The sequence below is a fragment of the Diachasmimorpha longicaudata genome, chromosome 3 (genome assembly GCF_034640455.1).
Source record: "Diachasmimorpha longicaudata isolate KC_UGA_2023 chromosome 3, iyDiaLong2, whole genome shotgun sequence".
Classification (NCBI taxonomy): Eukaryota; Metazoa; Arthropoda; class Insecta; order Hymenoptera; family Braconidae; genus Diachasmimorpha; species Diachasmimorpha longicaudata.
Genome location: NC_087227.1, coordinates 5,537,328 through 5,554,783, shown reverse-complemented (window position 1 = coordinate 5,554,783; position 17,456 = coordinate 5,537,328). Strand labels below are relative to the sequence as shown.

Below are 17,456 nucleotides of genomic sequence, written 5' to 3'. Positions count from 1 at the left end.
AACAAAAAACGACTTGACTTCTGTTTTTGTTTTTAATTGTCATAAGTCTCCAACTTATTTATTACAATTTCTAATACCGTGCACTCAAAATCCATTCTTTACTTTCACATTCTCTCATCACCTTTTCTTCATTCCCTTGGTATTTTTTTTTTAATTTCTATAAGGAAAACAATTCACAAAACATTGTAAAACCCAATGAATAATGACAATTGCATAACAATTGAATTAAAACACTAAAATTGGATCAGAAGATCATACGTTATATTGTCTTCTTAGAGCCTCGCAGACTCGTCGCAATACATTTTACAAACACATCTCGAGGATGTAACGAAACTGTAAGAAATAGAATATGAGATCTAACATTTTATACGAAATAATTTACGAATTTTCCAAAAACATTTGAATGGTTTGGAATAAATGTGGAGAAATAGGTTTGTGAGATATTATGCAAAATTATGATAAAAAAAAACTTTCTACCCTTCTCCCATATCAATACACTCGCAAACCGATTCCCAAATCAATGGTGAAGCAATAAAACGATTTAGAGGTAAATTCACGCTCTTTTTTTTACTTTTCGAGAAAAGAGAATCAGAAATACTATTTTCCATGGAATTTTTCAATCCCCAATGTATTTTTTCATTTTTTTTCATACAATCACAACTTGGCTCCTTTATTGTAAAATCTGTGAGAGGAAGTACTTTTTAAAATTTATTCTTCGATTCAATATTCTATTAATTTCTCAAGAAAACATTTCTCATCCAAATGCTATGCAGAACGTTGACCAAAAAATTAAAACCGTACCTTCTCACACTTTTCATACTTCAGGAACGAGCATTTGTCACATTCAAAAACTTTTTTTTAATTGAGAATTACGTTAAAGTTTATTTTTCGATAAAAAAACTTGACTCTCTAATATTTACACACACGGAAATACAATCAAATTTACAATTTAATTTTTATACTATGATTTTTTTTTCAATAAACGGAAAAGTTTTCGTCTCATAGTGAATCTCCCCTTAGTTTTCGAAGAATATCTCCAAATTCCAGAGAAATAGCGCAATTTTCGTTATAACTTTCCTTGCAGCCCTCGATTTCCTTATCATAAAAAGTCATAAGAAAATTTTCGCCATCTTCCTCAGATCACTGGATATTTATGAAAAACCAACGGACGATAAAAATCAACTTAAACCCTTCAACCCTTTCGTTACTGAAATGTGTTCTGAGTTCATCTCCCCAATTTTTACCACTCCACTAGTAAATTTAGTGAGACATAAAAAACAAACAGAGAAAAACGTGTAGTCATTAATAAACAAAATAAGCAGTCACCAGACTCAACTGAACTTCATGATTAAACGACATTTCACAGAGATCCTTTCAATTGATGAGTAAAAAAAACACATTGCATGTGGGACTAAATCATTTCATATTCATCAGTAAGTCAATGGTGCCAATGGAGATACATATTTATAAATAATATCAAGCATCCACCATTAAAAGAAGATTCACCACGAACCATTTAAAATTGTACAGAGTGAAACTCAAAATTAAAAAATATATATATTGCAGCCTTTTCCCCCTTGCTTTTCACCATTGAAATTCCTTATTCATTTAGACTTCAGAAAATTCATTATGAAAAGGCAAGAATCATTTGAAAAATATCAATTCATCTGCCTCGTGCGCCCAATTAAAAAAAAAATAAACAAATATTTTTTAGCTGCCGCAGACAAATTCATTGAGTTGGCGTGCAGTTTCAATTAATTTTTTTCATGCAGTGGACTGCCTCTACGTAGCAAGCACATTGCACATTTTAAGGTTTTCTCATCTTGCTTTTGGATACAATATTTAAATTTAATGGTAATATATAGTAGTGAAATTGTTTTACGTATGTTTCTTCCCGACGAAGGAAAAGAAAAAAATTTTTCACATGTTATTTTTACACTTTGTAAAATTTCTTAGACTCTTTTATTTAGACTTTTGTAGATCCTTTGTTTATTAAATCCAATGCGATTTATTACAACTGGAGAACTACGGCAGCTATTTTGATAGTAGAACACTTATGGTCGTCTTTTTCGTCTAATTTACTCAACGAATAGTTTTTTTTACAGAATCTTCATTTATTTCTGTATCGACGTAGCGAACATAATAAATCGATTTTGACAAATGTTGAGAAATCTTTCTATAAAAATGAGTGTGAAAAAGGCCCTATGTCACCAATAAAAAATTCCCACCGAAAAGCCTAACGTTTCCTCTGAGGAATTTTGTAAATTTTTGTTAGAACTTTCGTAGAATTCTACTCAATGTTCACATTTTTTGTTATTAAATAACTATATTCTAGAAAGAACTATGCAATTTTGCTATATCAATATCTATTCAATTTTATTTTCATATAAAAAATGCAAAGGCTGAAGATTTTTTGTATAAATCAATAAACAAGACGACTGCAGATAAAAACTGGACAAATTAAACACAAAAATTTATATAGAAAAGTGAAATTCTATAACCTTGTTTCTACCAAATATCTTTTGAAAGAATGTTTGGAGAGTGTGACATAATTACGAATTATTGTCAAAAAATATTTATTAACTTTTTTGATACAGAGAATCAAGAGGTTGATTTTGCGTGAGTCATTCCACTGGGACATTTTCTAAGACATTTTGGGGATAAATTTTTCAGGGTTTTGTTCGTTGATTTCATTGAAAACAAAAACAAACAAGACAACAGAAAAACCTCGAAAATTGTATGGTCAACAATAACCGTAGAAAAATGAAAAGGCTTTAGATTTTTGTTCTGTACAACATATTTGTTTTGAACAAGGACACGAAAAACTTGCAAAATCTTCGAAAAAAATGGAATTTCGTAAAGAAAGCAGAGGTTTTCTATTCATTCCTATTATAAGCGATTGCAATCAGTCACCAGAGATTAATAAGAAGTGAAATTTGAAAGAGCAACGAGTCAATGTCAGGTGAAACTTTGACCATCACCTGTTCCAAACGCGCAATGCAACAAATGTAATAATTCGATTTATTACGTTTCCTACTTCCAATACAGACTCTCTGGCCAAGAATCCACTGAGTTCGAGACCAGCCGAAGCTCCGGCTGTTCTGTTATTATTATTTTTTTTTTTCAATTTACATCTTTTTTGTTTTTCTTTTTCATAATAAACCTCTAATACTAACTAATTAGTTGAAAAGAGCGATATAAATAAAATGTGATCGAAAAAAAAACGAAAATTAGATAGTAATATTCACGATATTTCGTACTCTGTACACGACTAATTAATAAATATGTATACATATATTAAATATCATCAATATATCGTATATATGTATAGATATTTTCTAAGATTCATAATAATATTAGTAACAATTACAATGTGGGTCATAAATAGTAACTTGCAAAACGTGTACCTGGTAGAGTTAATTGTGATAGATCAGCATTTAAAAAATCTCTCTCGACGTTGTAATGTTGATTGTAAGGTATTTCAACGAGTAATTGCAGGTATAGTCTGCAATTTGGCGAATTATGATGGAATTTTGATTTAATATCGTGACGTACTGTGGCCAATGTGGCTTGGGTCGTTGTTACGGTTTTAATGGCCCCACTCCGATTCAGAGATCACTTGTCGTTTGGACAATCACCAAGCTGCTTTGCTGTTGAATAATCTAATCGATATGGCGCTGAAATTAATTGAATAATCCATCAAATATTAATTAAATATTCATTAAATTTTATTCATTCATTCTCCACTAAAAATTCAATGACTCACCTCTTTTTGTAAGATCCTCCATTGTCTGATCCTTGCAGTCCCCCGGATGATGCCCACTGCTTCCACAATTATAACATGAGACCTTGGTTTGTTGGACGGTGGCCGTGAATGGTACAACAGCAGCAGGCGCCATATAGCTCTGTTGTGAAGGTGATGGAACAACGACAGTGATCGTCGATGGTGGCATAGTAGCAGGTGGTGGAGTACCACCAGTAGTGGGTGGTGGATACGGAAACATAATCTCCCCATTGGGTTGAAAATTTCCAGGATAACTAGGCCTATATCCCGAAAAATTTGCATACATTCCAGTATTAGGCCTCAATGACACATGCCCATGTGGCAGAAATGCCATCTGCGAGTGTCCAGACACTGGAAATGCTGAGACACATGGAGCCATGTTAACAGCAGGTGCTCCATTCATCATGTGACTCTTGTGTCTCATCATGTGGCCCTTTCTGTGCTTAGGTCTCTCACTCATCTGCTGGAGATTAGGCATAGGTCCAGCAATTTGATGGGTCATTATTGATCCCTGATTATGCTCACCAGGAGTATAACCATCACTGCTGACTGGTGTCGTTGTTGTTGCAGTTGACGTTGTCATCGCAGCCGATTGTCCAATACCTTGACCCCCCAGGCTCGATGACGATGATATTGGGCCACCTGGTGTCATCGACGATGTTGTGCTCGTTCCTGTTGACGTTGGAGAGCTCATGACACTTGTTGTATTGGGATTTATCCATGGGGCTGCTGGAGGTGTTTCTGGAGGTGATCTACTGCCAGTACTGTCTGAACTGCTGCTTTGGGAGCCCTGGCGACTACTATCGTCGAGTCTCAGGGCCTGCAGATGTGTCAGACAGTAAACATGTTGAGATGGACACCTGGTAAAACGTGTTTGCATTCCAGAAACTGGAAAACATGCGTAACAGGGGGTCTGGGTTGGGTAAAGAGTTGGGGGCGGAGTTGTGTACATCTGGGGTATATGACCGGGATCTAGAGGGGGCATCGTTGGATATCTCCTCATACCTCCAATTGTGTGATTATTGTGGTGATGATGGTGATGGAGTACTGGTTGATAAATATCGGGAATTGGTTGAGGAACTGGGGATGGTTTCATGGCACTATTATCCGTCAACTGTTCATTTGGTTGAACTATTTCGCTGTCTGGCGGTGGTAGGGGTGAGGGGGGAGGTGGGTGGTGGAGGGCAACTGATTCGGGTTTCTTCTCGAGGGCTGGTGACTGACTCGAGAGACCGTTGGTCGTTTGACTTCTCACGATGTTTCGGAGTTGACCAACTGCGTTGGGAGTCAGCCCGAGATCCCGCAGGTCCTCGTCGCTCAATCTTCTGATCTGTTTTTGGAAAGAGGAAAGGTACGTTAATAAGTTAATCAAGGGGGAGGGGATTGAGCGCTCTTGGGACAAGGGAGTTAGGGAAACTAATGTTGGGATAACTTCAATTATGAAGATTAAAAGTTTCATTATATTTTTTCATGGGATGAAGTTTAGCAAAATCTTGTCTAGGAGTAATAAAAATAATCGCTCTCAATTTTTTCTTATAATCGTTCATCATAAGCACACTTCAACCTACGAATAATATGAATTATGTAAACTCACAGAATTATCGCTTCCCTCTTGCATTTGAATTATTAATTCCATGCAAAAAATACTCTTTCTGAATATGGATGTAAGATTTTAAGCTTCTTATACTCACAATTATTCCGTTCGTAACATGTTCAAACAACTGTGAGTGCTCACGAATTGATTTTTATGGCTAATACGGGGGAAAAATGGAAAACTAAAATTGAGTTCAAAATTCTTATCTACATTGTTTTAAGCAGAGGTTGGAAATTAATGCATCTAAGGAATGCTAAGCAGCTTATTCTATTGAAATATTTTCTATAGAAATTTCTAGATCCATTTCAATTATTTATTTATAAATAACAAAGATCTAGAAAAATCCTTGCAGGGTCATATACAAATTTGATGATTAAAAATGGCTGAAGGCTATAGTGTTATCTCTACAAAACAGTAAAAGATAATTGGATAAGCTTAATCATCATAAAAAAATCATTACCTCTTCACGAGAATAAGTTGGTAGATTTCCCTTGAAGTTAGGCAAATCCTTTCCACTGTCCCTCATGGAGTCGCCCGAGACAGAGGGTCGTAACCGAGGAGGTGGTGGTTGTTTACTAGCCTTGTTATCAACATTAGCTGTTGCATTGACATTATCACTGCTGTTGTGCCTCGAGTAAGTCATTGAAGACTCTCTCGTTGGTATCCTCTGACTAGGAGCACTCCTGTTGGAACCCAAATGTCCTCCACTCGTTCCAAAATTTGAAATAATATTTGACTGACTGCTGGACGAAGATGTGGCCATTGAAATTGGCATCTGTGGACTGGATATATCTTTTCTCTCCTCGAATGCCCACCTCTGAGGGCCACTATGATTTCTCCGGCTCATGGGTGAATTACTTCGACTTGGTGATCTCGATTGTGATGGTGAAGACTGTCTCGAGACCATTGGGGATGTTGGATATCCTGGCATTTCAGCAGAATATATCATTTGATTCACTGGAGTCATCATCACAGTCTGATTTTGCCAGGGAGCCATTGGACTCACTGCTGAGGGAAAACCTAGGGGCAAATACTGGGCATTCGTTGCTCCCATTGACATTTGATCACTACCTGGAGGCATACAGAGGCCTGGTGGTGGCATTGTTATTCCAGGTGGTACTCCACTCATTATTGGTGGCCTAAGTGTTACGTCTGGTGGATACTGTTGCAATGGAGATGGAGGCATCATACAACTTGCTGGCATTTCACCAGCTCCCTCCAGGCGATCGTGGGCTGCTATACATGGTGCCTGAATCAAACGAAATATTTTGGTAACATAAATATTAAGGCTTAAGAGTATTATCTTTGGAAGGTGAGCTCGCTTTTTTTATTCTATTAATCCGCCATTTTCTTTATTGATATTCAGAGCTTTAAAGAGGGTTTTTAAATATAATTAAGCTATTCTTCTTTTTGTTCGATTGTTCTCTTCGATTTTTAGTTCTATGCCCCGTCACGGAGATATTGAAAAATTCTGAGTTTAAATTCACAAAAGATAGCAAAAAAACACATCTCAACATTTTGAAAAAGTATTTTTCATCGAGTCAATCCCATATATATAATGGTCAAAAGACAGTCAACAGTTTGACCATTTTCTACTCAAAGAATCTCACCACACAATTTTTTACATAAATAATTTATGTGAAAAGAACCATAAATAAATAATATGTAACTGTTCCACTAACTGGTATACGACGATGCAGTCGAGTCTCTTCCCTCCGCAACTTCTCGAGAACATCTCCAACCCTTTTTTTCTGCTCAAAATCAAAAGAGGGATGATAATGTGCCATGGTGTACAGCACCAGTAATTCCTCCAGCGGTTGTTCATCTTTTTGCTCCTGATTTAACGTGGTCCCACTCAGTATACTATCAATCTCCTGATCATCAAGACTTCCCAATATCTTGTAAATTATTTCAGCACACGAGTAATTACATCCATGTAATAATGAGATATAAAGTACGAGTTTTCGTCTCGTTCTCGTATCCCCAACACCCAGAGTTGACAATTCATTGACATCAGATACATTATTAGCATGATGCTCACTATCACGCAGCTCATTATAATCTCTCTTTCCTCTGTCCTCAACGTATGTCCCCAAGTACCGCACTTCAAACGGTAAACACATGTTGAGCAGACGGCACATTATCTCAATACGGCTATAACTGAAAGTTGAGATAATTTATTCACATTGCTTGAGACATTGTATTCAACTGCGGATGATAATTTATAGACATCTCATTAGTTATCAAATAGGTATGAGCGTATGAGTATAAATGTGAACTCATTAGCATATTGAGTGAATGAGAGGAGAGGGGAGTGTAGACGTATTTCCGTCATGAAATTGTATAAAAGTCAGGCTGAATATCAGAATTGTTGACCCGTGATTTTGCAAATATCTCTCATATTTGTAGACTTGAAGAAAAATTTCAATGAATGTATTTTTCAAGCCTTTGGTAAACTTCGAGGCCAAACTATTCAGACATATAGTATTCACCTGAATTTTTGTTCACTAATAGACGAATATTTTTTTAAAGAAAGGCATGAATTATAGTTATTATTAAAGACGCCACGATTGTCGGTAAATTTAATTTTTTTACTGCAGCATGAAACCTGTCAATTCTTTCAATTATACAATTACAGCTGTAAGTGCCTAGAAATGTCATCGAACAAAATATAATTTTTTAAAAAGTTGGTATGGACACATGTGAGTGGATATTTATGTTCGTTTGTCCATAGCTGTCCCCATAACTCTATGATATGCTATATATGCCAGATCCGAACGAGCTTCCTCAGTGAAATGATAAGAAAAATAAGAGGAATTGTAGTGAAAGGGTTAAACCGACGAATTTTCTCGAGTGTGTTACTTTTATTCGTAGCCCATAAATCCTCCGGGGAAGGTTATTCCACAAATTACTGCCATGTCCTTCCCCTTCAGATTCAATCAGAAACTATTAATTCTGAATAAATAGACTTGCGTTTATTCAAGACTTATCTTCGGATCTATTCTCGCAACGATACTATAGATCATTGTGGTCATAATCTCTGGCATTCTACGAATTTTTATGCTATGATTATTGGAACGATCCAGTTAGGGAATGTCTTGATATACAGGACTCGTAAAAATAATTCTAGTGTGCAGATGAAAGATTGGGAAACGATGGGAGAAGGCGAGAGAGTCGAGAGGGTCACCAATCAAATGACAGAAAAAATAAGATGAATTGTAAAATAAAATCTGATAATTTTTTAATCCTCCTCTGCAATATCTTCAAGGAAAGTAATTTCGTAAAATACTCCGAAGCTCTTTCTTTGGGAATTATACAGAAGTAATGATTTTGAAAGGAATCTGCATCCGTTTGTTTAAAAATTATTTTTTAATCTTCGTCATAATTCAAATACAGATTGTCATTCAATCTGTGCCAATCCATCGATATATATGCAATGATTATTGGAATGCCCTTCCCCAGAAATGTGAGTGAGGGTAATGGAGATGATTGAGTCAGGAGACTCCCAGAAATCGGAAAAATAAATCAAGTTATGCAGACGAGAAATTGGGAGTACGGACAAGCCCTTCGTTAATAAAATAATAGATAAAATAAGGTCAGTTATAGTAAGAAGTATAGCTATTAACAATTTTTTGCAGTTCACCATAAATGTTTTAGACTCCAGAAGTGGATGATGTTGATTAGACAGAGCAATGAGACCTAGGTTTCCATCACCAAATGATTTACAAGAATTGTTTTTAGTAAATAGGGCAAACTCAACAATGTCTTTGAGCCCCAGACGCTGATAAAAAAGTTTTTGAGAAGGACATGTTCTCTTGCTTCAGAAAACTCATGATAAGAAACTTGATATCATAATGATTTCCTGTGCTGAGAAAACATAATTTTTGTCAGGAAATTTTACAATACGTTGATTAATGAGGGACACAACAAGGAGATGATTTCTTGTACCCAGACAGATGATTGTTAAAAATTGCAAAAAACTTTGGAATACCTTTGGAATTGACTTGTCAAGAATTGATTTGACAAGTTCGATTCTTATTATGAGTGAATTTTCTCCATCTTTGGAACGAGTATAACCTTTCTTGATAGCAAATTTTCTTCCCCAATGGCAGGCCATATTTTCGTGTCAATTTTTTCGCCATCAGCCTCACCAGCCAAGAAAACATGTACTTCTCAATTTTTTTCTCTATCAGGGTAACGTTCCCCACAAGGAGAGCTGTCTAATCACCCTGGAGCCCCTCCTCTGGCACTCACTCAGAAATAATAATTTGTGAATGATTTTCTATCCGCTTCGCACACTGTAGATTTATATAATTGTGTTCATAATTTCCGACATTCCGTGGGGATTTATGTAATGATTATTGGAATGGCACTTGAAAATTACGAGTGGTGATAGTGAGGATGATTGAGTCAGGGGATGTACAGAAGTCGAGAAAATGAATTTAGTTGTGTAGGTGAAAAATTACTCACGATGTCGAAGAGGACTGAGGGAGGTGTATATATACCTCCACTCAGGAAGCAATTCCATATGCAATAATTACCTGGACAGATTCCGAAACCATGATTCCACTTTCTCCTTACACACCATTGCCAGACAACATTGATACCACTTGGGGTGAAATAAGCGCCGATGCGGGACAACTTTGGCGCCTCGACAAATGCTCGCAAAATTGGTGTATCGCTTAATATGTATGTGTTGTCTTAGCTTTTGATGAACGATAAATTGTGAATATTCCAATGTTAGGGGTATTTCAACTTAACTCTGGACGTACTCGATTATTCGGTGACTTGTGACGCCCGTTTTTAAGTGAATTTATTGATAAATTTGAATAATATTCACGGAAAAAATGTTACTGTCCCTTCATGAACCCACACGACATGGAGAAAATGTACAGGACAATGAGCACAGAGTAATGAGAGTTTGGGACGGTGGTGAAGTTTACTGGGAGGGCATTTCACGGCACCTCGTTTTCCTCGTTTTAAGTGGGATTTTGACGGGTGGCGACACTTGTCGGTCGCTCGGGAAACTTCACTGTTTTTCTTACCGACTATGAGTTATGGAGAAATTGGAAATTTCATGACGCTGTCAGAGATTGTAGGGGACATTGCGAATGCTTGTGAAGTGGCTTACGGACAGGCACGTTCATCAGCGTAGTTCATGCGTCACTGCTACGAAATTTTGCTGGGGGGCTCCGTTCGTACTTATTCAACTGTACAAATGGTCAACTGTACACAGAATTTTCAGACGGTGAGAGCACCACTGTGCAGGGATTCAACTGTCGAGAGAAAAAATTATCAATCTCTACCTTGTCGACGCTGTTTAACCCACCCTGCGCCGCCTGTACAGATGTGGCTATGCCTAGGTTTTTCTCTCGACAGTTGAATCCCTGCACAGTGGTACTCTCACCGTCTCAAAATTCTGTATACAGTTGACCATTTGTACAGTTGAACAAGAAACAAGTACGAACGGAGCCCCCTCCACTGCGGAAGTGGCTTGAACAAAATCATCAAATTGTTCCATCTATAGATTTTACGTTCCTGAAATTGGATAATAGTTCCCAGGAAGGAATATGTGTCAGGTCTTTTTCATGTTCTCTCCCTAAATTTCAGCTTTGCAGTATATGCATCCACAATAATAAACTGGACAGGGTTCAAAGAAAATAACTCAATTGTTAAAATAAGTACAAATATGCATTTTATTAATGATCCTCATAGAGCCCCTCCCCCGAAAAGTTCAGTCACAAAATATGGATTTAATTACTAAAAAAATCTATCAATTTTAATTCCCTTAAAATTCATTAAAATATCGCTGAATGAACACCACGATTTCAGTCATAAATCTCATCTTTTCTCAGGAGACAGATTAATACAATCACAATTATCCCGGCTAATTCCCGAAGTGGAATTATTGCTCATCGACTTGTCACCACTGTAATTAGAGTTCTGTATATTAGGTGTTGAAGTTCTGCCCTTCATGAGTACAGCTCTCTCCGTGCTTTTGCTAGCCTCCTTTATCGATATAGAGGAAACATCACTGAAGTCCGGAAGTCCAGTGAGAGGAGTGCTGCTTTCATTTTTTTTAACCGGTGACTTATTTCGCCTCACTGTCAAATGCAGACTGATGTCAGAGCTTGATGAAGAACTCAGAGCACTGGCTTTCCTGGTTTTCCTGAGAAAAGAGCTGGCCCACCCAAGTCCTAATTTCCTTAATTGATCCTCAATATATTCTGGAGGAGATGAGGCCCAGGCAGCTGCGTCTGAAGTTGGAGTACTCACAATTTCCGAAATTCCAGATAGTCCAGAAAAGCTATTGGAACTGCTAGATGTTATTAGTTTATTCGAACGATGATTTTCCATCTGACGATTGCCTCCAGCTGAATCCGTTGACTTGACAGAGCCATTGGAGTACTTCTGCTCGGCGGGTGCTCTCTCATCTTCCCCTGACGACTGCTTAGTCTTGCTTTCATGGACAACAGCTTCCTCCACTAGTTTTTCCTGCACCTGAGGAATGCCAAGGGGTATTGGTCTTCTAGACTTTCCCGTTGGACTTCTGGTGCTGATGTGGCTGCGATTTCCAGTGTCTGGTGTATCAAATTCTGCGATTGTTGAAAGTTCATGGGGTGGAGAGAGGGCCTCGATGCCATATTGAAGGGGGTGATTCACAGGGGGTGGACGACGATGACCGTTACCCTGGGGAATATTGGGAAAGGGTTTTGGGGCCTTTGGAATGCCGGCGAGAAGAGGAACAAAAGTTTCTCCAGGTGCTGTTCTAATTGGAGACGATACCTTTGGCATTTCTCGTTTTACTGGAGAATCTAGCTTCTTCCTGGAGGTGCTCATCTTCTCGGAACTTTTAGTTTGCTCCAGGATTTCTAGTGATAGCTTTTCGACTATGTCGTCGTGCGTTGCTGATGATGTTGATGGTTGAGGGTGAGAAGAAACTTCCTTCTTAGGGAGGGACGGTCTGAAGCGTTGGAGATTGATTTTGACAGTTTCCTCGCTGATCACCGTCGGCTTCTTTCTTAGTTCTGGCTGGGGTGAGGAAGGAGGTCGGGGTAGGCTTGGAGATTTTGGACTTTCCTGGGATTTTTGGAGGACTGGGGTCGACGATTCGGGGAGTTTCGGGGAATCTAGACCTTTGGAAGCGTTCAAACTGCCCGTTATGATTTTTTGAGACTCCTGCAGGGTCTTTGCCAGCTGATTGTGAATTGCCTCGATACTTTCTACCAATTTTTGAACACTTTGGATACTATCTCGTGGACGGGGAGCTGGCATCTGCATTAGGGAGGTGTCATCACTAGGTGCTGTTAGCGAATAATCTTCTGAAATTGACATAATTAGAAATGATTTTTTTTTTGTCGAAAATAGAAGTAAAATTATTGTATTTTTTAACAAATCAATTTACCTTGTTGCTCATCCCTAACTTGCTTGATAAGGGCATTGAGTGACGCAATCCTCTCAGTGCAAATGTTTTGCAATTCATCGTACTTCTTAAGGGTCTCAGGTTTGCTCGGTCCTAAATTCTCCTTCACACCCGCAAGATCCTGATGAACAAGTCTGCAGAGTGGATTTTTGCATCTACAAACTTGTTCATCCGCATCCTCATAGCTCACTTCATTCCTGGGGCTCTTCCTCGGGCGTTCCCTCTCCTTCGATTTTTTCCTTCGTCTTCTGATGTCCGTCGCCTCCTGTGTATCCGTCGTATCAAACCTCAGGACCCTCCCCAGCCTCTCAGCATCAGGAACATTGGAAGGAATCCTCAAAATCCTCGGTGAGGGAGTCTCCGGAGTGGACACAGGGCTAATGTCCCTCTCCCCAAATCTCCTTATGACACTGTCATTGGCAGAAGAGTCCAGCATTTGCAAAATTGGCGTCATATTATTGGCGATTGCCTCAGGATACGATGAGCCTGGCTGAACTGCTGGCAAACTGGCGTAGGAAGTTGAAGTGTCAGAAGTATTGTTATAATATCTCTTTAAAATCGTTTGTTTAACTCTAACGTACGATTTTCCCTGCTCCCTCTGTCTCGGTGGCTGTCCAAATGACACATCAGTGCTGGTATCAGCAATTGGAACATTCTTACGCTCTGGTAATTTATACTTCCTCGGTTTTTCCTCCTCGATAACCTCCTGGGGACTGCAGACTCGTGATGTTGGTGCTGATGCTGATGCAGATCCTGGAAGCGTTGCAATTTCAGGGCTTCTCTTCACCGGAGATGTTCTACCACTAGTTGGCAATGATTTTGGAGTTTTTCGTTTGGACAATTTTCGCTTTGTTGGAGTCACCTTGACCTGTTGCTTGCTGAAGTCAATGAGAATTCCTGGTGCTGACGAGTCACTACTGCTGGCCACAACCTCTGGATGAATAATCCTGACAATTGGCTCGACATATTCTAGAGGCTCAGACGTACTGTCCATCTTCATTGATGATGGATCGAGTAATTCAACCTGAGTGCTTTTGTCGTTGACAACTGTAATGTCTGGGGAGGTATGAGACGTCTGAACAGCTGTCTCGGTCCTCTGAGGCTTCCTGATGGTTTCGGGTACCTTGATTATCTTTATCTCTGGAGATTCCGGCTTCTGTTCTGGTCTCTCTCCTTGGGATACCTCATCTTTTCGTTGAGTATCGAAAAGACGTGTCATACTGGCATTGAAAACTGAATCTGGAAGAGTAGCTCCAAATTCCTGCAAGAGGAGTCGCTTCTGACGCTCGACTTTCTTCAACATCTCGAGAATTTGTTCGTTACGAGATGGCGGGGGCTCCTCAGGATGATTGTCTTCCACTGGAGAATTGTCTGAACGCTCGTAAACACTATCGCAGGGACTGTCAGACATCGATTCCCCATCGCTATGACGGGGAATCGTTATAATTCTCTCAATAGGATTGCTTCGAGATGACTCAAATGCTCGATTCATCTCAGCTTGCTTCATATCCTTCTTCAGTTGTCTTTGTTGTTTATTTAAAATATTTCGATGACACCTTTGACTCGCCTTCAACTTCTGCTCCTCTCGAGACAGACGATCTAATTTCTGAATCAAATCGTGATAGTCCTTCTTCACTCTCTCACGAAGGGCTGCGTTGGTTCCTCGTTGTTGAGCTTTAGCCCGTTGATTCTGGATTGAGTTTGATTTTTTACTCTGAAGGGTTGAGGCCTTTCGGGCCACTTCGATTGCGTTCGGCTCGTCCACGACATCGAGTCGCTCCACAACACCTGGAGGACGGTTGTAGGCATCAGTATGGCGAGTATTGTAATCATAGAGATGAACTTTGCTGGGAGAAATCGGTTTTGTGGGGGATTTGAGCTTCAATGGGACATTTTTTGGAGGGATTTGTTGCGGAATATTGCTGGCTGCACCGTCTGAGAAGTACGAGGAGTCGTCGCTCACTGAGGGAGTGCTGCTGGATGAGGAAGGCTTCTGCTGATAATCCGTTGGATTGTACTGATGATTTTTATCAATTATCTCCTGGTTTCCGATCTCTTCGATCCGGTCGAATTCAGATATTTCGGGTTTCTCGTTTGATCTCGGGGGCTTCGAGGGATTTGAGACCTCTGGGGATCGTAGTCGACGATCAGGTGGAGAGTCCTTCTGATGGACCTCTACCACAATACGCTGAGTGGGGCGTGAAGTCTGAGAGGTCGTTCTCGTGGCTGGTTTTGAGATTAATTTTGAGGGAGATTTTTTCGTAAGAGTTTTTTTGTGTTTTCGCTTTTTCGAAGAATTTCCACGGAGACTAGGAGATTGTTGGTGAGTTTCTGCCAGACTGAGGGGAATCGTGGAGGCTGGCGAGGGCTGGGGAACCGAGGAGGGGACCGGTAATGGCCCTTTGGATCTGGGAGGCGAGCGTTTCGAAAGATTTGCGATCATTGAAGATCTAACGTTTTCTATCTCTCGCACCTGACGGAGACGCTCCTGCTGTTTTTTCGCCGGATCTTCTTGCTGAAATTATCAGAGTAAGTTTAGTAATTTGATGAGATTTATAGTCTCGATAGTCTTCATGTGTGGGTAATTACCCAAATTATCGATAAATGTTAGAGAAATATGAATACAGCACCTTTATAAACCTGCATTTATAAATTATGTCTTAATGAATCCCACAAAAACAGAATACGAGAAAAAAAAGGAAAGTTTACCATCGCAGACTCCTTCAATTGTTGAGACGCCTCTCGGCCCCTCGCAGCAGCTGCCAATTGATTCTTGCGACGTTCAGTCTCCAAGATAACTTCAACATCAGGTTGTGCTGCAGCTGATGCATGAGCCAATCCGATATCCTCCATGTCCTCTTGGTATTTCTGTTGTATCTCCATGATTTTTTTATCGTGCATTCGCCGGAGCTTTGAGTCCTTGTCATTTTCTATATCGTTCAGGGTTTTCTTGGCGATGTTCTTCGCTCTGTCCAATAGTTTACTCGACATCTCCTTCGACTGCTCACGAACCTGTGTAATAATTATACTGGTGACAATTGCCTGGACAACTCCGAGGGGAAAGAGAGATCCATCAAGTATATTAAAGGATCAATATATGTTGACTCAATGATACGATTGAGATAAATGAGACTGCGTTCTCAAGCTTGAAAAAGTACCTCCAAAGCGAAGAAAGAAGATTCAGATTCACTCTGGTGGTTTTGAGGAATTAATTACTGAAAATACGTCATTTATACTCGACCGAAACAATAAAATCGCAAACGAGGGGAATAAAATATTAAAGTTTGGTTAAATACGTGTTTTAGAAATAATAAATAATTTTCCAGATCTACTAAACATTAAACAATGAATGTTTTTTGGATTCTAAAATATGTAAAATTATTCACATATTATTATTTACATACATTTATATACATTTATTTATTATTTACATATTAATGTCTTTTTTCTATGAAATCTGTGTCAAAAAAAAATCATAGAATACTTCGATGACTTCTCATAGTAAAAGACAAACTTTGTCGTAGATACAGACATCGGGGTTCCATAAAATGTGAAAAAAAATTCAGGAAATGAATAATTTTCTTAGTGAATCAGCTCAATAGGTTCTCTAACAAATTTTCAAATTATTCACTTCATTCTCTTCACTAACTAAATTGCTAACGGATGAAATCAAGCATAAAACTATCATTAAAAAGGTTTTAGAAAAGAACGACTTGAGGTGGGAATTATTTGAAAATCGGTACATAACCTCAAATTACTGTGACAGATTGCAATCAAAATAAGTATTTGATAGTTCCAAACCCAATTCCCAGCCTTCGTTTAGTGTTTTGCAGGCTACTCATTATTTTAGATTCTAATAAAACAATTTCAATAATTTATTTGTGTTTGTTTATGATTTATGATCGTGGGACCCCTCCAAGTACAACTTAATAATAGGATAATTAGATAGTAAACATTGAATGTGGAGAGAGTCCAATTAATATTGAATGAAGATAAAGAATAAATCATGAACAATTATGTGGAATTATGGAGTTTGAAAAATGAAATACCTGCTCCAGTCGTAACCTTCTCCTGCGTTCACGTTCATTCTTCTTGATTTGCTCCCAATCCGAAAGAACAACTCTTCGTCGTACGCACACAGGATTCCCATTCACTGTCACATTAATCGACATTTTTTATTGCCGATCCAGTCATTGAGCCCTATTACTTTATTTTCCAGTGAAGGCGATTTAACCCATAAATTTTAAATGTTCAATTCAGAATTGTCTATGACAACAGTACATGCAACGGTTTTTAGCCTCCAGTTACCCCTATCTGTATTGCACTCGGCATTCCGGAAGAGGTGAGACATGAACCACGAAAAAGTGAAGAGAGGAATAACGGTCGGTACATGAACAGAGCCATCTGCTGACACTTGATCGAAGTAAATTTCCAAATTTTTCATTTTCTACACACTTTTCTTTCGTTTAACAAATTTCTGATTGCGTAAATTCATTCAAGTTTTACGATAATCCGGTGGCCAAACTCATGTTAGATTTTTACTTATCTATTTAAAAATAACTGACAACAATTTGCAATAATTTCTCAGCAGAAATTTTTCGAGTTCGTGAAATTTTGGGTAAAGAATGTTTTTTGATAAATTTCTTTGAATAAAT

The 17,456-nt window shown here is 38.6% G+C and overlaps 1 protein-coding gene across 1 annotated transcript; it reads right to left on the bottom strand.

The window, feature by feature from the left end:
- Positions 1-3,110: 3,110 nt before the first annotated feature.
- LOC135160907 (uncharacterized) lies at positions 3,111-17,125 on the bottom strand. The gene is made up of 6 exons (XM_064118038.1): positions 16,851-17,125; positions 15,511-15,813; positions 12,784-15,316; positions 11,309-12,700; positions 3,767-4,387; positions 3,111-3,677 (listed from the first exon to the last, which is right to left on the bottom strand). Exons 1-6 carry the CDS (start codon positions 16,971-16,973, stop codon positions 3,616-3,618), a joined length of 5,034 nt encoding a protein of 1,677 aa, XP_063974108.1. The 5' UTR covers positions 16,974-17,125; the 3' UTR covers positions 3,111-3,615.
- Positions 17,126-17,456: the final 331 nt, after the last annotated feature.